The following is a 24117-nucleotide window of genomic DNA, read 5'->3' as shown; positions in this document are numbered from 1 at the left end:
AGTAGCAAGTGAATGGATGTACTCAAAATGCATGTACTTTAGAAACCAATGTGAAATGTTTGGAAGTCATGCTTCTAACCAGGACAGGAGGCAAGCTTTCCTGGCCCTGACCCCTCTAAAGTGGTTAGGGAAGTCTTCCCATTTGCTCCAGGCTCCAACATGTTTCAGGACTCACCCAGACTATCACTGAGAGGTAGGGCTGAAACCCAGTCAGATCACCAAACTCCCAAGAGTCCTTTTTCTACTAGGCCAGGAGCCCACGGAGTTTAATTTTAAAAATGGGGAGTCAGGGGCACCTGGGTGGCTCAGTCTTTAAGCATCTGCCTTCAGCTCAGGTCATGATCCCAGGGTCCTGGGATTGAGCCACACATTGGGCTCCCTGCTCCGTGGGAAGCCTGCTTTCCCCCTCCCACTCACCCTGCTTGTGCTCTTGTTCTCGCTGTCTCTGTCAAATAAATAAATAAAATATTTTTTAAAAGGGGTGGGGGGGGGAGTCAACTCAACTGAATACATGACATGGCAGGACCAAATGAAGGGCAGGGAGGTTCATATTAAATAGGAACCTAAACATGAAAACATACAGATAACAACAAATGGCTGTAGTAGTATTAAAGAGCCATTCACTTTCTACACTTATTTCTGAAATGCTTTAAACAAAATAAGCATAATGCTCTCTGCTCTGTACAATATACTGACTCCCCAAGGCAGCTAGCACCTGCCAGAAGTTATATATATTCACCAACAATTTGTTCTCACGTGTATATTCCAGTTGTAGTTGTTACTGTAATTACAGAGGTTAAGACAAGTCAAGTCCCCCCTCCCACCATGAAACTGAACCACAAGAATCACTACTCCCACACAAGTTTCACTCTGTTTATAATGTGATAGTCCTGGCCCTAGAGTCAGACTGGAAAGTGAATGCATGGGAGTATTTTAAGTGAAACACAAAGTATATGGTAATACATTTTATAATTCTCCCCTTTAACCAACTGTATCTGACCTCTCTGGGTAAGACTTCATTATCACAAAGACAGAAATGTCATATTTCCATAACAATGAAGGCACACCAAAGAGATTCCTGGGTTTTAAAATAACTACAAAGGCAGGTAACAAATTAGAGAACCATTTAATGGCAGTGAAAAGGCCACCTGAGAAAAACTGAACTCATTAGTCACAAGTGAGTAAATTATTGAACTGAATTAACATGTGCTCAAAATGTAAACCCTAAATGGAAAACTATGAACCATCGGCCAAGCACTGTGTCCAACGGCCAGAGAAATGGTGACTTCTGAATGTCACTGGTTCAGTGACAAGGAAAAGACAAGAAGTTTTACTTTCACACCAGAGGAAGAGCTAACTGATAAGGGTAACATTTCTCATATACCAAAACACAGAAATAGCCCCTTTTGAGCCCTACATGCCTGGCACAGGTCTAAGAATTCTCTAAGTATTAAACTATTTAACCTTCTGAGGGCTACCACTTGCCTCCATGATACAGATGAGAAAAACTGGGGCAGAGAAGAACTTGCTTAAGGTAGTACAGCAGATAAAAAGGAGGACAGGGAATCAAATCCAGGAAATCTGCCTCAAACAACATGGTCTTCTAGGCTTATTTTTGCTTCAACAATCCTATACCTTCTCATTTTAAAGGAAAATTGAATCTGAACAGTTAAATCAAAATTTAATCCCAAACATGACACACCGAAGCCTGTAAAATACCCTTTCTCAGACACAGGTGCTGGTATAATCTCTAGTGAAGAACAGAATTACTAAATAGAAGGGAGCCTCCTGCAACGTGGGAACACTGTACCCCACCTTTAACCAAAGTGCTACATTCAAACCCCAGCGCTATATTCATACCCTCCCCTCTACAGTTTCCATGTGACTGCCGCACTGCCACAGCCTAACGACAAGAGTGTGGGGAGCACAGGCAATGCTGTGAAGCTCACGCTTCGATCTGCCAGGAAACACTGGCATCCAGAGGACGACAGGGTCGTTACCAGCTATTCCCAACGAAGCTTTAAGTGGCTGGAGGTCCAGGGACTTGAATATGGCCAGGCTCCTTTCACAGAACACACAACAGTAATATACATTTCACTGAAAAGTTTTTATTGGCCTTTTGGATAGAAACGGGAATTTATTTGCCAGGAAGGATGATCCCATCATACTGAAAGAGAAGAGATTTTATTTTTTCACAACAGGAGGCAACAGCAAAGATGGCATCAATGGCTAACATTTGAGAACTCACATCTGATACATAAATTCAGCTCTGAACCCCACATCCCTTCTGAACTAAGCAGGAAACTGGCCAGTTTTAACAACTGCTACACTGTGCTAAACTGCACCACACCTTGAGGAAAGGGGGCTCCTATTAAAGACCTATTCCTCCCCTTCCAGCTACCTGTGTATGTGGGGGTGGGGAGAAACCCTGATTTTGGGTGTCCAAACCACCAACCCTGGAAGCCCAGATTTGTCAAGGTGCCCAAATACTCTATCTTTAAAGAAACTACCCACCAAATGGTGCTGGATTTTGCACCCCCAAATCCCAACTCCATTCACCAACACCACATTCCACCAGTTCACCTGAGATAAATCAGCTTTACCTTCTGCTGGAACCAGCGCATGGCCTCCTCTTTGCTGATTCTGTGTTTGGCCCCAATGCAGCCTGTCCTGCGCTTCTTGTCTGCGATGCTGAAACCTGGCCTACCCAGCACCTGTCCCAGGAATAACCAACAGTCACCTAGCCAGCTCACAGTCAAGAGTAGATGGACAAGACTCACACATTGGAGACTGATCTTCAAGAGTCACCTGGTGGCCCAATGATTTCCGGAACAAGAGACCCATGATCTCAGGGTCTAATAAACCAGTTACCAGCATCCTGGACAACATACGACACTAGAGGTCTGCTTTGGAGGCTGGAACTTGCAGTACCCCCCACTTCCCTGCCCAACTTCCAACAGTAGCTAAGGATTCTCCATCACTGCTCCCCAGTCTCCAAAGCACATTTTAAAAGTGACATTAAAAAAAAGGGGGGGGGAAGCTTACTGTAAATATGTGTATTACAGAAAACTTAAGATTCTGAGAAGCACAAAGAAATAGTTATTCTTCTCTTCTGCTTCAGCTCAAAAGTGCTTCTTAAAGGCTTGCTGTTCTCAAACCCTATGTGAGGGTGCTGCCATGACTCGGTTCCACACTAGCCAGGACTTCCGGTTTTTGCTGTGTGGTTTTACGACTGGGCAAACATGATGCGGTAACACAAATGGTCATTTCTACATTGAAATCCCTATCCTGACTGAGCAAACAGACACCTCACCCAACTCACATCTACGTCCTCTGGATGGAACACACGCTATCCCCACGGTCTAAGGGAAGGAGCTGGGATAGGAGCAGCCTCCGTACAGCCAACGCACACACCACATACAGCACCAAACTCTCCATTTTCAATTCAGTGGGTGGAACAGTTCTTCCTTCCACCTATTAGTCACACTGGTGCTTGCTAGATCCTAGACATAAGCTTCGCGATAGCAGGATCTTGCCTATCTACTCAGTGCTGCATCCTGCCACCTGCCACAAACAAGGGACATCTTCCCAAGGGGCAGAACACAAAGGCAGACAACACTCCCCGCTTCGATCCAACATCAAGGCAGCACGCACAAAATAAAGGAGTAGCAGATCCCACTCTCCTCACAGATCAGGAGTAGAGAAGACTAAATATTCGTACCACATAGAAGTCCAGGCCGTAGATCCCAATGCTTGGGTCATACTTGATACCAAGATCAATGTGCTCCTGGATCCCAAAGCCGAAGTTTCCAGTATCAGAGAAGTTATTTTTCCTTAACTCATACTCTCGAACCTAAGGAGAAAAATGCAGCAATCACACTCATTGTCAACTCAAATCACCCCACATTACTAGCTTAGACCTCAACACTCAGGATCCCAGAGATGCAATTCAATATAATGTGATCCTAAACAGAATCTCATCATTTCCCCAAGACACCAAATCACATCCCAACCATGGATGTCATAGAACTTTCCAAACATCTAAAAGGCATGGAAAAACCCAGAGAAATCATGAAGAACAGTTTAAACCTTGCTGAGTGCAGGAAACACCCTTTAGAGATTAAAAAATAATAAAATAAAAATTAAAAAGCCAAGGCACCAAAGACAGTACATGAAGTATAACCACCACCACCACAACTATCTACTTGTTAAGTCGGCACTCTATTATTATCCCAGGATGGGATCAGCCTCACCTTTAGACCTTTCTCCAGGATTTCTTCTGCCTTGGCCCCACGGACTGTGCAATGGACAGCAATCTTTTCATTTCTCCTGATACCAAAGGATCTAACTGTGTATCTAGCTGCAGGCAGGGGGAAACAAGGAATCAGGTATCACACTCCCACTGCACTCACCTCTTCCCCAGAACATCATCTCCATAATTCCCAAGAAACATTAAATACCTACCCACATCCCAAGTGATGGCATTCCAACCAGTGTCACCTACATCTCATTTCTTCCATAACACAGAAAACATATTTTTCAACTCCCAAGTCCTCAGTCATACTTAGGCAATTAAGAGCTCGAAGGGGACACTTGGGTGCCTGTCAGTCAAGCATCTACCTTTGCCTCAGGTCATGATCCCAGGGTCCTGGGATAGAGCCCCGCTTCGGGCTCCCTGCCCGGCGGGGAGCCTGCTTCTCCCTCTCCCTGCACTCTCCCTGCTTGTGCTCTGTCAAATAAATAAATAAAACCTTAAAAAAACAAAAAACCAAAAAACGCTCGAAGTCATAATGCCTAAGTCTCAGGATGGGCCAAGTTCACAGCCAGAATAGGCCTCTAGAAAGAAATAGGATGACTGTGTTCGAAAGAAAATAAAACATTAATGAAAGCACCTAAGATTCTCTAAAGCGTTACTGTAAGGTTGTCCTCATATTACAGATGAAATTCTGGGAGGTTAACTTGCCCCAAATCACAGTCGGTAATAAAAGACAGGATCTGAACCCAAGAACCTGCGGTATTCCACTACCATAAAGCAATGGAACTTCAAAAACAAAAAAAAGCAACAAAACGCTAACGTCTACACTGAGTTTGCATATGGCAGGCACTTCAAAGAATCCCTTTGACCCTTCACAATCTTATTACGTGTTATCATCCCCTTTAGATAAATAAGGAAGCTAAGACCCAGAAAGGCCAAAGTCAGACCAGCAAATGACGGAGCCGGGATCTGAACGCAGCCCGTCCAGGTACACAGCTCTGACCTTAATGGAGCCTATAAACTCCAAATGTGTGTCAACATTTGGAATTGTACGACAACAACTGGAATGTACGACATTCCCAACATTTCTAACTTTTCCAACTTTCCCTGGGAAAATCTCTACTTGGGACTCGTCCTACCTTAATCTCTGCTAACTTAAGAACCTGGTATTCCAACAACAAACCCAATCTTGAAAGTTAGATACCTCTTGGGTAGCTCAGGAAAGTCATGCTTTTAAGGGACACCAACTGTCACTTTCAACATGGGCAGTAGAGAGGCTGGACGCCAGGTCAATCAGTAAACATGCAGGCATACCGAGCCTCCGGTCCTCTCCCCCCACCTGTCACCACTCACCTTTGGAGAACACGGGGGTCTGGCCTGTGAGCTGCTCCAGCACCTTGGCTGCCCGGGTCAGTCTGTCTCCACTCTCCCCCACACAGATGTTGAGGCAGAGCTTGCGGATGCGAAGTTCCCGCATGGGGTTCTCCTTCTCACCTTGATCCTGCTGCAACAAGGGAAGCGGGGCAGTCAACACACAACCCGGCCCCAGACGGCCGCGAGCCCAGCATCCGTAGACACCGCATAACTACTTCTAAAGCCCTAAGGGTTTAGAAAGTATCACGGTGTCCGTGTGGGAGGTACCAAGGCAGAAGACAGCTCGGGACTGGCTTCCCTCCTCCATGCACGGAACGGGTTAACAGAAACTTAGGACACGTATCGGGAGTTCAAGTTACAGGGAGAAGAGGAACCCCAAGGAGCTCAGCGTGTAGGGTGTCGGAGCGCGTCCGCACTATCCGGCCGACCGCGGAGCAAACAGAATTTAAACGCTGGGGAAACAGGAAACACGTGGTTGTGCGACGTCCCCCATTCCATGCCGAAGCAGCCCGCTGGCCGCGACAGGAGGCTAGCGCCTTCCCCAAGCGCAGCAACAGGCTGAGGCTCCCTAGCACCCGCCAAGTCTCAAGTTCCCGGGTCGGTTAACAGGTCTGCACACCGTGTGCCAGCCACTTCGTTCGCTCCCCTCGCCCTTCCTGCAGCTGACGGGCCGAGCTTCTGAGCCCTCCCGGTGGCTGCCCTGAGCCCGCTCCTAAGACGGCGGGAGAGGAGACCACAGGGTTCAGCTCCGCGCCCTCGGCCCGCACGACTCTGCCAGTTTCGGCACGGCCAGCCCTACTGGCTCCCTTCTTCTCAGGCCGCGGACATGGCACTTCCCGCGGCCTCGGCCCGCCGCGGATGAAGGCGGATGAAAGGAAGCAAACCCGGGCCTCAGCTACTCACCGCCATGGTGGAGAACAGGAAGAGAAAGTGAAGCTTCCGGCCCAGGGCCTTATGGGTCGGGAGGCGGGTTCTTTCCTCCGGATACCCGGAGAGCTGCGGCGGAGTAAGAGGGGCGGGAGCGGCGCGGCGTAACGTAGGACTCGGTCTGGCGGCAGCCGTCCACCACCACGAGCCACCCTCGCGGACTACCGGGCTTTCCAAAAATTCTCTTTTAAAGCTCCCTGAACCGGCTTTTCCTTGAACTTCCGGTCTCGTGGGCGCCCTTCCTTCCCACAGTCTCCGGACCTGGTGGTTCTTGGAGTGATGAGACTTCCAGGACTACGTGAAGTCAGTTGTGCAAACTGTAATGCATATAATTTATTCGGTAACATTGTAAATAAATGGAATTTATACAGTGAGAACAGGGATGGCTTAAGAGGCCTGAGCTGTGGAGACAGTTTGCTCTGGTCTTGGCTCCACGACCCAGAGCAGATTACTAATTAGACCTCGTTCAGCCTCGGTTTCTCTCAGCTTTAATATGGGTACCTATATTATAGAAGATTGTGGTGAAAATTGTGTAGAGCACAAAGTTAAGCTCGCAAGAAGGGTTACTTTTTTTTTTTTTTTAAGATTCTATTTATTTATTTGACAAAGAAATCCCAACTAGGCAGAGGGGCAGGCAGAGAGAGAGGGAGGCAGACTCCCTGCTGAGCAGAGAGCCAGATGTGGGCTGGATCCCAGGACCCTGAGATCATGACCTGAGCCGAAGGCAGAGGCTTTAACCCACTGAGCCACCCAGGCGCCCACAAGAAGGGTTACTCTAAATATAAACTCACTATATCCAAGCAACCCTTTACCCTCCACCCCGCCAAAAAGTGTTAGATATGGCTTATAATCAACAGTCATCCTGCACGCACAAAAATGGCTTGCAGATTAGTCTCTGACAGGCTCCAGTGGCAAACAGTAATAGGGCTTTCTGGTTTACGCTAATCCTCAGCAGCAGGACCCACATCCTGGGGAGAACTTGGTATTGAATCTGCCAGTTTCTCTAACAGGAATAAATGGGCAAAGGTCTTTGGTGGAAAGGGAGGCAAGCCTCTTAATTCTGCCATAATTCCCTTCTCCCACTGTTACAGGGGAGGTAAAAGCCCCCAGGCTCTTCTGGTTTCATTAGGTAGGGATGCAAGGGACTTCTGGAAAGCTGGGCTGATGGAGGAGAGCAAAGAGATACCCCCTCCTCACAACAGGCACCTTTGAGCTTCCTCCATCAGGCAGCCAGTAGCTAGCCAGGATCGAGATCCCAGGCCTCAAACAAACCTCTGGGAGGAGCAGAGCCAAGGGAGAGGCTGCTCCAAAACTTGGAAGAAAGAGACAAGACTGCTGAATACAACACATGATCCTGGATTTTCTTTTGCTATAAAGCATGTTTTTGGAATAATTGACAAAGTCTGAATCAAGTCTGCAGATTTCAGAGGGGTACCCATGTTAATTTAGTATCTTCATTCTGATTACTTGACCTAGGTTATATCAGAGAATATTGTTGGATTTACAGTGTTTGTTGTAAATGGCCATCATGTCTTCAGCTTACTTTCAAATCAGGGAAAAAGTGGCAAATAAGATTCGGGGAATCTGGGTGAAATGGCCTCTTGCAACTTTGTGACTCAAATTGTTAAACTGAAGTTAAAGTAACCTGAGGGAAATATATACCTAGGAAATATAAAACAGCTCATCCTACAAATCTCAGGCTCATTCCCTTCCTCTCAACTTTTCTGCAGCAGAACTTCCCTGTAATAGTGCTCACTTGCCTCCAGTGTCCACACCATGTGAATGAGAGTAGCTGATTACCATGCGCAGCAGGTGCCAGTTCACTCAAACTTCAGCATCCCTGTGGAGGAAGATACTGTTGTTTTCCTGTTTTACAGATGAGCATAGCACACAGAAGGATCAGTAACTTTTTAGACACTATTTAAATTAGGCAGTTTAACACCAGAGTCTTGGTGTTCATCTAGGAACTGATGAACTTGGCCTGGGCCAAAAGCTGCCCTAGACTTTCCCCTTTAGACCTGTTCCTTCCTGTGACCCTAGCTCTCTGGTTCTTGCACCAGTCAGGCACCAGAAGGAAGATGAGGGGTAGCATTAGACTGAGCACCCCACCTGCTTCCTCCTTGCTTACAACATCAGGGTCAGCAGAGGCAGAGACAAAAAGTCTTGCTGTGCTTTATTCCCATGCCTCAAACTCATCAGCAAAAAGAAAAGTGCATTAGCAGGGCAGATTTAAAACCATTCAGGCAAGAGAAGAGTAAGTCTAAGGCTTCTCCTTGAGCTGTTCTTTTCCAGCTGTGGCTCACTGCTCACTTCCTGGCCGCTTTCCTGGCAGACTTGGTGACTTTGCCACCAGTCGCTGCTTTTTTCTCCACAGCCTTGATGACCCCAACAGCCACTGTTTGCCTCATGTCACGCACAGGGAAGCGACCTAGGACACAGGGCATGAAGAAACAGGTGGCAAATGCTACCAGCGCACGAGCTATAGGACACTGGCACAAGAGGTCAAGTGAGTGATACTCTGAATTATACATAGGAGTGCATTAACTTCAGCAACTCATAGTAGATCTCATTATATCTATTTTACAGTTGGGGAAACTGGGGCAAAGAAGTAGAAGGTCACTTTGCTGTGATGGTTGAAAACCCAGAAAGTCTCACACCAGCACTTACATTTTTAGCCACTGGACTGTCCTACTTCCCTAAGTAAAGGTCACAGGGAAAACTTTGCTTTTAGTGCACCCACCACATGCTAATACTAATACTCCCAGCCTCCTCCAAGCAGCTAGCTCCTTCTCTGTGCCCATCACAACCACCCATATGATGGATCTCATATACATTCAGCTGTGAACCTGGCAATTGCTTCTCCTAGAGGTTCCTGAATGCTCCTCTGATTTCAAGTTATGGAGGGCAAGGCTTTGGCATCTGGATTCAACCTCATAGTATTTTTGGCAGAAGTAGAAAGAACTAAACCAGCTTTGCAAGATTCATGTGGCACCTTCTGTGGCCTGCCTCTAAAATTAGCCTTTTGAAATTCACCCCCTTCCCCATTAACTGGGAGGCCCTGATGGCAAGGACTTGTTTGTTTACAAATATCATCTAGCACAGAGCAGGCACGATGTAAAATTGCCTACTCCCTATATATTTGAATTCAGAACATTCTAAGTTAATTGTTCAAACCTAGCCATGCATAATATACTTGAAACAGACTCCTAGGCTGCAGCCTTGACCAGGTGAATCTCTCAGGGTCTCAGCCTCTGGGTTTAATAGGGTCCATCAGTGGTTCTGATTATCCACCAGGTTTGAAAACCACTACACTGAATAAGAAGGAAAAAGAAAAATCCTTACTAATCTCTGCTTTATTCACTTCCTCTAAATCAGGGTTTCTCAAATTGAAGTGCATCCCAGTTACCTGGGGATCTTGTGAAGCTGAAGATTTGAATTCAGCAGGTCTGGATGGTGCCTGAGGTTCTCCACCTCATCCAGGGGATGCCTGCGCTGCTGGTCCATCGACCACACTTTGAGTAACAAGGCTCTAAAGTGGCCCTGCCTTGCTGTGTCACCCTAGGCAAGCCACTTTCCTTTTTTTTCTTTCTCCCCCCACCCCTTCTAATCTGGAACTCTGGTCCTTCTGACCAGGTTTTGCAACCTGGCTTGGGAGTGACAGGTTGGCTCCCCGGCTCCAGGAGGAAGAGGCAGCTCCTAGGACCCAAGTGCTGTCCAAGGTGCTTACCAAGGGGCAGGTACTCTGAGAAGCTTTCCACGCACATGGGCTTTCCTGGAATCACCTGAATGATGGCCGAGTCGCCAGACTTCAGGGCTTTGGGATTGTCTTCAGCTTCTTGCCCGAGCACCAGTCAGTCTTCTCCCTGAGGTCTGCAAATGTGAGCCATGTGGCAGTCCAGAACTGGTGAGCAGCCAGCTGCCATGCTGCCAGGGTGGTTGAGAGTGATCATCTGGAACCCAGGGTGGGATGGGAGCCAGGAGGGTGTCAGCCCAGCATCCTCCAGGCGAGGTAGTCCTAACCAGCTAAGGGGTCAGGCACCTTGAACACTATGTATGTATGTATGTATGTATCTATGAGAAAGTGAACAAGTGTACCAGCAGGAGAAGAGAGAGGCAGAGGGAGAAGCAGGCTTCCTGCTGACATGGGACTCTAGACCCCAGGACCCTTGGGATCATGACCTGAGCTGAAGGCAGATGCTCAACTGACTGAGCCACCCAGGTGTCCCTTCTTGGACACACTTTAAATTACAGTGAGCGTTTGAACATTTGTAGAGTATACCAAGTTCTGTGCTAAGCATGTCTCATGCATTCTAATTTAATTGGCATAGCACTGGGCCTGGATGATTTACCCATGATGAAATAGCAGGAAGTGGCGGAGCTGGGGATGAGTGATACTAAAACCCACACACATACATGTTATTTATGTACTACCTTTCCCGGCCATTTAGAAAAATGCATTACAGTAGCAACTAACTAACTTGTTAGGTGACCTTCTGGCCCGAGGTCAGCTGTTTTACCTATCATTACCTCGTGTAATGCTCCCAAACTCACTTCGAGATAGTGCCAGCCTCCATCTTCAGAAGCAAGAATGTGCCAGGCGTTGCAGTCAGAACAGCCTCCACATTCTAACTCTGGGCCAAAGAAACACCTGAGAGCTCTAACATACAGATTCCCAGTTTCCACCCATATCTACCAAATCACTCCCTGGAACCACTGGGGAAAATGTTAGAAATCTGCATTTTTGAGATGCATCCCAGGTGATTCTAATCCACCTGATTTGAAACTGACTACTTTAAGTCTTTAAGACCATACTGTGGAAATGAACAAGACCATTGAATTGCATTGTTTTGTTTAAGGGCAAAGTGACAAAGAAGTTATAGTCAGGATTCTAACCTGGACAGTCTGACTCTACCTACACTGCTGGTCAGTGCCCACCTCCTGGATGACCCAGTGAATCATTCTGCTCATATGACAGCATGGCTGTCTCAGGTGACACCCCTTAAATGGGCCTCCTCACCTGGGAGATGAACCTCGCTACTTCCGAGGGTGGGTCATTCTTACTGTCTCCCACAACATAGCCCCGCACGATGTCCTTCACTGACACATTCCTCACATTGAAGCCCACATTATCTCCAGGCAGGACCTCAGCCAGGGCCTCATGGTGCATCTCTACACACTTGACCTCTGTGGTGATGTTGCAGAGGGCAAAGGTCCCCACCATGCCTGGCTTGAGGAAGCCTGTTTCCACCCACACCATGGGCAAGGTGCTGATGCCTGGGGGGACAAAGCAACCAGAGCTGTCAGCAGCCAGACTTCAGTGAGCTCCCAACCCCAAGAACCCAAATATAACATATACTCACCCCCAATCTTGTATACATCCTACAGAGGCAGCCACAGGGGCTTATCCGTAGGCCGGGCAGGGGGCATGATGGAGTCCAGTGCTTCTAGCAGTGTCATGCCCACCATGTTTCCTTCCTTCCTGATGATCTTCCAGCCTTTAAACCAGGACATCTGAAAAAGCCACCAAATGTGCAGCTTGCTTAGCTTGAGGGAGCCTGTCCCAGGTGCCAATGTGTATTGAACATGGGACCTCAAGCAATTTTTTTTAAAGATTTTATTTATTTATTTGTCAGAGAGAGCAAGAGAGAGAGCACGCATGAGCATAGGCAGACAGAGTGGCAGGCAGAGAGAGAGAGAGAGAGAGAGAGAAGCAGGCTCCCTGCCGAGCAAGGAGCCCAATGTGGGACTCGATCCCAGGACACTGGGATCATGACCTGAGCTGAAGGCAGACGCTTAACTGACTGAGCCACCCAGGTGTCCCAATTTTTTAATACATTCTGAGCCTCAGCTTCCTCATCTATGAAACAGATATCACCACCTACCTTGCAGGCTCAAGTAAAGGCACAAAAAACCACACACAATCCACCAAGCACAATGTTCGACATGTACTATACACCCACTAAATGGTGGCTGTTACTCTAAATCTTGCAGGTGTTGCTCCTCACTTGAGCCAATATTTTTAGGAAGCAGAGATTCCTTGAATCTGATTAGCCCTTGGGTCTCATTTCATCTGCTCATTATACAGGAGGAGCAGAGAAAACATGCAGTACAGTTAAGTATGATTCAGGAATGAGAATGCAAACAAGACTCAAATACTGTAACATTTATACCTTCTAAAGACTAGTTGTTCCCCAACATCTTAGGCAAGGGCAGCATTATTGAGCATAAGGCCTTCTAGAAGGATATGACCTTAAGGATGACAATGCATTGTATACAGGCCTTTTAAACAGATACCATATTTGCTTCTCTAAAAACCTTGGCCAAAGCTCACCAGAGATATCATCTTTGCCTTCAGATATGGATCAGTTAACTGGGATTCCAGTTGACGCCTTTCTATGGGCCAACTTCCCGCTCAAACACCAGCCTCATTGATGAAGATAAGCTCTTCTGTTAGTTTGATGAACTTAGCAACTAACTTGGCTCTATGCCAACTCAGAGGCCTAACTAAGCCTATGAGGTCAGCATTATCCCCATCTTAAAAATGGGGAAACTGAGGTCTCTGATGTCACAGGTATTTCTTGAAAGTGGAGGCTAAACCCTAAATCTACTATCCAGTCCACTGACTGCATGTTTTGTTCTTTTAGCATCTAGAACATACTAGATATGGCACCTGGGTGGCTCAGTCGGTTGAGTATCTGCCTTCAGTTCAGTCATGACCCTGGGCTCAAGCCCCACATCAGGCTTCCTGTTCAAGGGGGAGCCTACTTCTCCTTCTCCCTCTGCTTCTCCCCCTGCCTAAGCACGTACACACTCTGTCTCTCTCTGTCAGATGAATAAATAAAATCCTTTAGAACATACTAGATGCCTAATAAATACCCAAAGGTACAAAGAATGAAATCCCCTATTTCACTAGCTGAACTATGTGGTAATACTTGGGAAATGAGGAAATGGGCATCAGAGCTTCAAGTTTCTGTTCTACTGTTGCTTAGAAGAGCCCCCCACCTCCCCCTTCACCACCCAATATAGAGGAACAGATCATACCATGCCTCCCTCACACTTACCTTTTTCTTAGCACTTGTCATCATCCACTATATTACCACCATCCCCAGAAGACCATTAGTGTCCCAGCACCGTGTCATCTTGTTTGCTACCACACCTTCAGCACCAAGGACAGTGGCCAGTATGCAAATATCAACGTACCACCCAAAGGAACACACTGCCCAGTGATAACTCTAATCTCTCCTAAGGACAATTGGGCAGTATGTGTCAGAAGAGTCGAAGATAATGCCTACCCTTTGTTTCACTAGAAACTTATTCTAATTAAGTTGAGGACACATGCAAGGATTTATTTATGAAGATGCTTATGGCAGTTTTTAATAAAACTAGAAACAATATTCTTAGAAGCTGGTGACCTTGGGCTATTTATTAGTTAACTACACTGTGTCCAAGTTCTCCTATTTTACATGGGAATAAAATGCCTTCTTTACAGGGTTGTGTACATGTAAAGTGTTTAGTCTGGTGTGTGGCACATAGTAATCTCTCAACACCATTTTCCCTTAATAAAGGGTATGACCCCACAGTCTAATGCACCTCTGTGATCTACAACATAAAACACCCACTAAGTATTCAACATGTTTAAATGGCAAAGGAAATTTTAAAAATAAGGAGTTTTATAGAAAATTACATACAGTTTTAGTCCAGCTGTGGATATCTAGAAAGAACTGCATGAAAACTAGGTTATCTATAAGCCATGAAGTTTATGCTTCATATCTGCATGAAAGGGTCATTGTAAAAATGTTAGACATTACTTTTATCTTCAGAAAAAGATTATGCTATGTAAACGTGGAAGAAAAAGCTAAGAACCCTCAAGACAGTTGTGGAAAAGGTAGGCTTTAGGCAATAAAGTAGTAAGGGATAGCAGCTAGTATTTGAGCACTAACTGTATGCATGAGCTGATCTCATTTAATTCTCACAGTCCCATGAAGTGAGTCCATTAGGAATTAGGAATTAATATTAAGAATATTAATTCCTTATTGTGGGCAAGGGAGAAAGCTGGGGTTTGACCCCAGGTCTGATGCCAGAGATAGACTTCCTTTGTAGGGAGACACTCATTTAATAATTTTAAACACTGCTAGAATCTGGGATCCATGAGCACAGTAACTCTATCTTAGGCACACTTATATTGCCCTGATACTTCCTAACTTGCCTAGAGAAGTAGATGCTCTGAGCATGGACTAGAATTCCATACTTTGCCAGGACTGCTCAACAGAACTTTCTGCAATGATGGAAATATTTTGTAACCTCACTGTCCAATATGGCAGCCACATGTGGTTGTGCGGTCCTTGAAATATAGCTAATACAACTAAAGAACTGAAATGATTTTGTGCGATTTAAATTATTAAAGTTAATACCTGGGTGGCTCAGTTAATTGTCTGCCTTCAGCTCAGGTCATAATTCCAAGGTCCTGGGATCAAGCCTTGCATCAGGCTCCCTGCTCAGTGGGGAGTCTGCTTCTCCCTCTCCTCCATCCCTCCCCTCCCCCACTTGTGTTCTCTCACTCACTCTCAAATAAATAAATAAAATCTTAAAAAAAAATAAACTTAGTAACCCCATGTAACTAAATGCTACATTGCACAATGCAGCTCTATGCTTACTAGTTGTGTAGTCTTGAGTAACCTCTGTTCATCTGTAAAATGGGGATCATTCACAGTGATTGGCCCATTAGCATGCTATAAATTCTGGGTATTATATTCTCAAAGACACTCAAAGATTTGAGTGGGAAGATTGCATTTAATTAATCCCAACCCAGTTCTCACCTTGGTGCTGGGTTCTATCATGTTGTCCCCATACCAGCCTCAGATGGGCATAAAGGCGACAGCTTCAGAGTTGTAACCAATCTTCTTGATATAGGCCTTCACCTCCTTGCTGATCTCCTTAAAGCATGTGCTACTGTAAGGAGGCTCCATGATGTCCATCTTATCGACTGCCACAATGAGCTTCTTCACACCCAGCATGTAAGCCAGGAGTGCATGCTCATAGGTCTGCCCATTCTTGGAAATGTCAGACTCAAATTCATCTACACTGCTTGCCACAATCAGCACAGCGCAGTCTGCCTGGCCCAAGTGACAGAGGGGAGAAGGCCCAACTCAGACTTGGCCAGGGACACCCACTGCCCACCCCCGAAGCAAAGGCAAGACAACTCTGGTGGGACACACACTGCCCACCCCCAAAGCAGAGCCAAGAGACACTGCCTATCCCTGAAACAGAGCCAAGACGACTCAGAGCCAAGATGACAGAGGTGCCTGTGATCGTGTTCTTGTTGAAGTCACGGTGACCTGGGGCATTGATGATGGTGATGTAGTATTTTCTGGTCTCAAACTTCCACGGGAGATGTCAATGGTGATGCCACGTTCCCACTCTGCCTTCAGCTTGTCCAGCACCCAGGCATACTTGAAAGAGCCTTTCCCACCTGGGCCTGGAATAAGAGGGAAAGGCCCAGGGTCACCCCTATATCCAAAGCTGCCCCATCAACCAAGAAGGACGTTCCAAAATGAGTTGAGAGTCAAAGGGATGGGAACAGGGCAGTGTATGGAGAGACCTTTGAATTTTTCAAACAATAGAATTTATTACTTGTATAATTAAGTTTCTCTTTCAGAGCTGGTTTGAGAGTCACAGTGACCCAGGGCCAAATGATAAAGTGCCTAGGCAGGCATGTGGACCTGGCACAAGGTCAGCAAGCCTTCACATCAGTAATCGCAAACACGTAAGTAATGCTGACCCTGAACTTGGAGCTGTTTTAAGCACTTAACGTGGGTTAGTTCATTTAATCTCACAACAACTTAGTGAAGTATTACCCTTATCTTGCAGACAAAGTAACAGAGAAATTAACGGACTCGCCCAAGATCATAGGATTAATAAACAATGGCATCAGGATTTGAACCACAAAGCATCAGACTCAAGTTCAAAATCTTAACCCCTACCCTATGTTAGTTAAGTGGTATCTATGACTGATAATTAACCATGGCAGCCTGGGGAAGTTGAGCTGCTTTCAGCCCTCCCAGCTTCTGGTAGCATATTCAAGTTAACATGCTGGTCTTGGGTATACTCTACCACTTGCCAGCTCCGGGGTCCTGAGCATCTGTTCATTTTGGCTCTAATTAGAGGGAAGAGTGGAGAAAAGGAAAGACTGGAGACCAGGTGGCTTCCTCAAGAAAACTAATTAGTTTGAAAGATAGAAATAGAACCCATGTGTCCTTTCGCTACTGTAGGAACTTCTATTTTATGAAGTTCATTAGAGTTTAGAATACTCATTAGATAAGCAGCTATCCAAGAGTGGTCGGGGACGCCGAAACCTTTTAGCGTTTGTATGGTCAAAACTGTTTTAACAATGCTAAGACATTATTTGCCTTTTCCCTCTCTCATTTTCTCATCATTGTGCAGTGGTGTTTTCTAGAGGCTACATGACAAGTGAAATCACAACAGGTTGATTGCAGAAACAGATGAGAATCCAACTGTCTTCTATTAAGCCAGACATTAAAGATATCAGCAAAAATGTCACCCTCCCAAGATTCTTTGTTTTGAAAAACAGTTATTTTTCATACATAAAAAAGTGTCATATTTACATTAATATAAGAAGAGTTTATTACTACTATTTTTAAGTGAATGAAGCATTTTTAAACCTCAGTTTTAATTTTGAATATCATAAATATATAGATCTAATTTACATAAACAAACTCACTGGGGTGCCTTTAAGAATGCAGAGGGTTCCTGAGACCAGAAAGCTTGAGAACCACATCAGTTCATTTGTTTTTCCATAGCAAATGGCTAGGCTTCTACCATATTGCTATGGACCAGTCTCTTTCTCACGGTTCTAAGGATTTCCTTGGCAGCCCCTGCCACATAAGCACCCCCACAATTCTGACTGTACCCGAGGAAGCCAAGATGAGAATAGCTGATGGCACTGATTTATGACCTGTTGCTTTTTCTCCTCCATCCTATTTCTGTCTCTGCAGCAGCTGGTTCTACAGACTACTCCAGTCTTGTCTGATGCTTCACCAACTCTAAGATCCCTGGCTCTCCCTTCTCCTTCCCCTGCATGGAGTCTTGCTCCGCCCATCCCAAGGCTCTGTCCGTCACCCTTTCCAGCCTCACTCCCATGGTTTAGTCTCTAGCCTGGGTTTCCGTCTTGAGCTCCAGACTTCAATATTCAGCTGCCCTCCTGGATGTGCGCACAGAAAGCCCCGTGGACACCTCAGATTTCCCACGTCTAGAGCAGACCAGTTCGGACTCCAGTCAGCTCTGCCGCTGGTAGTCACTGACCTTCCAATTGCCAAAGCTGGAAACTTGGGGGCCACCCTCAACTCTTCTTCCTCCCTTACCCCCTTCTCTACAGCTAACTCCTAAGTTCTGTGGATTCCCCACCTCCACATCCTTGGGTTCCACCCATTACTCTCCATCCCCACTGCTGCTGCCTGAGCCCAGGCCACCGTCCTCACTCCCGTGGTCGACGGCAACAACCTCCCGACTTGCTTCTCAGCCCCGAGCATTGGGCCCTATAGCCTGTTCTCCCCATGCTGCAGCAGTGTGCTCTTCCTAAAAAGATCTTGCCTGATTCCCATCACTCCCATGCCTGAAATCCTTTAGTTGCTGCAGGGAAAGGGACCAGGCTCTTTGGCAGGACACTCAGGGCCCATGTCTCCTGTCCTACCAGGCAATGACTCTCCATCTCAGATGGTCTACACCTGCTGTTCCAATCTCCTTGTGGTCACAGACACCTATCCCATTTCCCCAAGGCCCAGAGGAGATCCCTTCCTTTGGGAGTCCTTCAAGGTTTCTCAGGACATGTTCATTGTCCGACCTGGGCTCCTACAACACCCATGTTTTTATGGAGCTTATTGTGTGATGGAAGGGTGCGTGGCCAGAAGTTTCTGGGGGACAAGGCTTGCTTGCCCTTACCACTGTATCCATGGGGGCTACCCTAAGGTCCATGGTAGATGCATGGAAAATAAATCCTTTCCCTGCTTCTAAATGGCAGCTTTAGCTCCTGAGATATGGCATGGCATCTGTGTCACACTGAGATTTAAATCTTGGCACCATCCTCAGGTAAGCTATTTAACCCTTCTGAGCCTCATTTGTCTCACCTGGAAAATGGCAGCCACAGCACCTTCCTGGCATGATTGAGAGGGAAAGCACCTACCAGCCCAGCAGGTGCTCAGCAGAGGTGAGCGTTCGCCTCCCTCACAAGGAGGAGTCCCTCCTAGGGAATCCAAGGCTAGGACGGAGGGGTGGGGAGGCGCAGGCAGAGCAGCCTCACCTCTGAAGTCTCCTTCTCAAACCTGTCAACTTGTCAATGCCACCACATTTGTAGATGAGAGGCCCTGTCGTGGTGGACTTGCCCAAATCTACGTGGCCAGTGACCACAATGTTGATGTGGGTCTTCTCTTTGCCCATGCTGGGAGTTGCTCAGAGAGAGGACAGGCATGCTTGGGGCATGAATTGCCCACTCCTGTCCCGAGCTTCTCTTCCTTGGGACTGGGTCAGCCCAACCAGCAGAGGGTGAGGCAAGAGAAGAAAACAGGTGGCCAGGAGGGCAGAGAGGGGGGGAGGGTCTCTTCAACACCTCACACCTGCGGATGCTCTGGTCCCTCCAACAGCCCCAAGGTGGATGTGCCTACTTTCAGAGCCAGGAGAAGCCCCTCTGTACCTCCTTTGCCCTGCTGGTCTCCTAGAACAGACCAGCAGGGCACTGTACCCCATCCCCTTTTACAGACAAGTTCTCCAGCCCGCCCCTTAGGTCCCTTGTTCCTGTTGGCCCACTGGCCCTGGGATGCGTGGGAAGAACCCAGCACCCATCTCACAGTGGGTGGCCTCTCCCCCTCCAGGCTGGGATGAGGGTGAGCCTGCTGCCCACCGAAATAAAGCTCCTTTGGGCTTTCAGATGCTAATTGATACCCCCACCCACCACCCCTAGTACCAGGCTGGGCATTAGGAAGTGGCCCAAGGGTCAAAGACGGGCCTGGGGTGGGAGGTGGTCCCCAGACTTGCTGTCCCGGGGTATCAGGCCTGTGTGTTTGTGGGAGGGAGGCATCTTGGAAAGGGTGGGGAGAAGAGGAGCAAGGGGGTCAGAGCTCTAGTCTTTCACATAGGTGCCTCTTGGTCCTGCCTGGGCATCACAAACCACATGGATTTATCCCTGTCTCCAGCCGCCTGCATACGGCCTGACCCATGGCAAACCCTGAGTTTGGTGAATTATGCAGAATAACTGCTACCACCTTCAGGGCCCAACTCCTGTACGTACTGTCACCTTTATGCGACCGCTTACTCCACCTGAGCGATGAGGAAGTTGAGGGTCTGGAGCAGGTCCGCTGGGGAGAAAGTAGCAGGACTCAAGTTGTCTGACCCAGAGTCTCCTCCAGAGCCCAGCGCTGCCTCTCAGTGAACTCATGCCTGAAGGAAGGCTGTAAGTCTGACCCTACTCATTTCCATGGTCCCAGCCTCCAGCCCTGGCTTGCTAAATGAATGTTTAGGGTAGGACCTGGGAAGAAGATGAGCAGGGACCAGGGGGCGGGGCAGTCTCCCACAGGGAAGGGCTGGCCCCAGAATTGAGGACAAGCTACTGGACTGAGGCCAGTACAGTCCTGGCAGCCTCCAGAGGTTCTGGAACCATCCACACTCAGTTCTTGATGACCAGGCCCTATGCCTGGAGACCAGTTCGATGAAGGGGACAGTGGCGGAAAGAACAGGCTTCTGAGAAGGCTGACACAATCGGATCGGAGTCCTGGCTACGCCGCTCTCACTCAGTGGTCCTTTAGCCCCTCCTGGTGTGGATGTCCACCAGCTTCTTGTTGTGGTGGTGATTCAAGGAGATAAGCCCCTCACTCATAAATCTTGATGATGCTGATAAAGGCTCCTTTCAAGAACTTATGACACAGTGGAAACACACGGGGGCGCTCTAACCACAAACCACAGTGCTCTTAGAACCTGGGCAACAGTTAGGTGGCACCTGGGGGCAGCTGGGGGGTATTAGCACAGCACTGAGCTGATCCTACCGCCCCACCCTGGCCCTCCCTCTTCCAACATAGGTGGTGGCAGAGAAATGATCTGTGAAGTGGTGGGATCCTGAAGCTAATTTCACCTTCATCTAAGGTTTGTTTGTCACTCATTATTTGGCATCTGGGTGTGTCGACAGTTCCTTAGCTCTAAGTCCCACAAGTTCATTAGAGGTAAAGTGAGGCCCTTGGGATCATTGTGTTTATCACCATCCATGGACGTTCAGCTTCTGATTCGGAGTATCTGTGGAGCGTTGGGAAGGAAACTGGTCTCGGGATCCAAAGACCCGGAGCGTCAGCTCTGCCAGTTCATGGATCGTTCCTCTTTTTTTTTTAAGATTTTTATTTATTTATTTGACAGACAGAGATCACAAGTAGGCAGAGAGGCAGGCAGAGAGAGAGGAGGAAACAGGCTCCCCGCCGAGCAGAGACCCTGATTCGGGGCTCGATCCCAGGACCCTGGGATCATGACCTGAGCCAAAGGCAGAGGCTTTAACCCACTGAGCCACCCAGGCGCCTCCCGCTCACTCGTTCCTCTTGCTTTCACCTCCTCTTCATTCTCACCAGGCCAGCCTCTTCTTGCAGTACGGAAGGAGGGAGCTTCCTCCCCACACCAGCAGGTCTGCAGCAGCCGCCCCCTCCCCAGTGTGTATAGTCCAGGAGGTTCCCAATGCATGGAGGGGCGCTCGGGAGCTGGGTCTGAGGGACAACCAAAATCTAGAGACCCCACAGAGTCACCAGAGTTCTAGAGGCAGGGGAATAAGGAAGGGGTGAGTGGGGGGCAGAAGGGAGAGTGCTAATGGATCCTGAGCCATGTAAAGAGACAGCCCAGAGGAAGGCTTTGGAGACAGAAACCCCTCAGTGTGAATCCTGGCCTCAACCCTTAACAGGTGGGCAATTTGGAGCAAGCTGGTTGCCCTCCCTGAGCCACATGTAAAATGGAGATAACAATCCCTGCTCACATGTACTGAGCACGTATCGCGTGCCAGGTACTGTGCTGAGCCCTCTGCATGCATTTTCCATTTGCCCCTAGAAAACACCCTCTCATGTAGATAGTCATATTAATAACAGACAAGGAAATGAAGGCTAAGTTGTTTATTTGGGAACACACAGGTCATAAAGGACGGAGGCATGATTGGCCCAGGCATTCTGAGAACACTCAAAATTATTATTTCACAAGGTTGTTGGGAGATTAAATGGTATAATTTACAGCTGTTAATTATTTTCACCAATTTGACAGGCAAAAAGGAGAGAGCTTAAGGCAATTTCGTTTTAGATTTCCATAATTACTAAATACTTTTACGAAGTAATAGTTTTCTCCATGTATCTTCTCGCATGAATTCTCTGTTGTTATCTTTTGATTCTTCAACTAGTGGGGATTTGATGTCTACTCCTTTCCTGAGAGATCAGAAGACTTCAGGTTGTAGGACTATCCTCTCCAATACAGGAGTCACTACCCACATGTGGTGGTTTAAATCTAAATTAATTAAAATTAAATAAAACTTAAAATTCAGTTCCTCAATTTCAATGTCCACAGGTGAAGCACTCAAGAGCGGCCATTTTGAACAGCATGGACATGAAACATTTCTGTCATCACAGAAATTTCTACCAGACAGCACTGCTCTTGGAGAAATCAAGTCTGGTCTTCTGAAACCTAGAGATGGGGCCATAGTGCCAGGAGCTCTGGTTCCAGCTCAGTCACTGATTGGCTGGACTGCCTCAGAAAAACACATACCTCTGGGCCTCATTCCTTCTCTATAAAATGTGGGCAGAGGTTAAACAAGGTAATGCATGAAGGTCTTTTAAGGTCTGACCTTCTGGGGACAATTCTGGGAGCTCTGGATTCAATTTCTGGTCACCTCTCCCCTAATCCCTCTCAAAGCTTAAGCTTCTCAGCTGGCTCTGCTATAAAGAGGAACTTTGGTGAACTCATTGGCCCTCTGGCAGTTACTTACTATGTATTTCTTAAGGGACAGCATCTGATTGGATGTGGCCAAATCTGGGCCAATCAAAATCTTTCTAACCAGATCCTGGTTTGAGCATCTAGGGTCAGTTAGTGGGTCTCTACATGCGGTAGAGACTGTAACGGAGAGAAGCATTTGGTGATGGCTATAGTGGGGGAGAAAGCCAGTCTAGAGCAAGACAGGGAGACAAGGAGAGGGAAACACATCAGACCTTCAGGGAGAAACAGGGAGAAAAATCCCCATTTCAACTCTTGGAATCCTTGAGACACCACTGAGTCTTTATAAGAAATTCTCCCCACTTCCTTCTTTTCTGATTTTTTGTGTGTTTTTTTTTAATTCTATTTATTTGACAGAGAGAGAGCACTAGCAGGGGTAGTAGCAGAGGGAAAAGAGGGAAAAGCAGGCTCACTGATCAGTGGGGAGCCTCGTGTGGGGCTTGATCCCAGGACGCTGGGGTCATGACCTGAGCTGAAGGTAGACACTTAATGACTGAGCCACCCAGGTGCCCCTCCTTCTTTTCTGTTAAGCTCTAGTTAATTCCTTTTTTTTTCTTATTTTTCAATATTTTATTTATTAATTGACAGAGAGAGACACAGTGAGAGAAAAAACACAAGCAGGGAGAGTGGGAGAGAGAGAAGCAGACCCCCTGCCAAGCAGGGATCCCAGTGCGGGCCCAATCCCAGGACCATGTTGAAGGCAGACGCCCAACGACTGAGACACCCAGGTGCCGAGGCTCTAGTTAATTTCTATTGCTTGTCACCAAAGGCTTAAAACCCATGTGGGTTAAGGCAAAAGGGCTTGGTTTATTGTTGTTCTGAAAAGTTGAGTGAGTTTTCAGCTGAAAGAAAGAGAAAGCTAAACAAGGACACCCCTCACACATAGACACCAATAACAAATTGAAAAGAAAACAATCATCAGTTATTAGTGTGACAGATGCTTCTTGAGCACCTATACTGTGGCCAATGCCTTATAGAGATTATCTAATCTTCACAAAAACGCTTGAGAGGTAATGCTTTCCCCATTTCAGAGGGAGTTGAGGCACAGAGAGGTTAGGGGACTCATGCAAGGATACACAGCTGGTGAGTGGCAGAGACATGGCACATCAGGGTTTGGTGAGATGACAATAAGTGGGGTCTTCTCTGCAGAAGCACAGCTTGTGAGTGAGGAGGTTTACTGGGTGGGGACCCACTTGGCCCAGAGAGTAAAGCAAGCCAGAAAGATCACATGAGGTATGACTCAGTTTTTCTGGCTACAAAGAACACAGCAACCTTTCTACAGCTCGGAGTGGGGAACGGTAGATTGGAGAGGAAAATCCTCTAATAAAAAGCCCTTGTAATCTCAGTATCTTTTGTTGTCCATCTTAAGATTTCTCTTATAAAAAGCCTTTCCAGAATGAGTAAAAATCATTCCTCTCTTAACTCCGTGGAAAGCATTAAAGGGAGTAGGAGAGGGAAAAACAGTCCCCAGACCCCTTCTGGAATCCAAATGTTTACTTTGCATTTCCATCACCTTCATATTCAAAGATCTGTTATTAAACAGTAAAAAGAGC

The 24117-nt window shown here is 47.1% G+C and overlaps 1 protein-coding gene and 1 pseudogene across 1 annotated transcript; both read right to left on the bottom strand.

Moving 5' to 3' along the window:
• Positions 1 to 2088: 2088 nt before the first annotated feature.
• On the bottom strand, positions 2089 to 6556 carry RPL11 (ribosomal protein L11). Its single transcript, XM_032863724.1, has 6 exons — positions 6533 to 6556; positions 5609 to 5759; positions 4254 to 4360; positions 3722 to 3853; positions 2604 to 2714; positions 2089 to 2167 (listed from the first exon to the last, which is right to left on the bottom strand). Exons 1-6 carry the CDS (start codon positions 6536 to 6538, stop codon positions 2138 to 2140), a joined length of 537 nt encoding a protein of 178 aa, XP_032719615.1. The 5' UTR covers positions 6539 to 6556; the 3' UTR covers positions 2089 to 2137.
• A 2306-nt stretch (positions 6557 to 8862) lies between these two features.
• Positions 8863 to 19006, bottom strand: LOC116871387 (annotated as a pseudogene).
• Positions 19007 to 24117: the final 5111 nt, after the last annotated feature.

Source organism: Lontra canadensis, unplaced genomic scaffold (genome assembly GCF_010015895.1).
Source record: "Lontra canadensis isolate GAN:19392208 unplaced genomic scaffold, GSC_riverotter_1.0 scaffold25, whole genome shotgun sequence".
Classification (NCBI taxonomy): domain Eukaryota; kingdom Metazoa; phylum Chordata; class Mammalia; order Carnivora; family Mustelidae; genus Lontra; species Lontra canadensis.
This window is presented reverse-complemented; position numbering and strand designations above follow the sequence as displayed.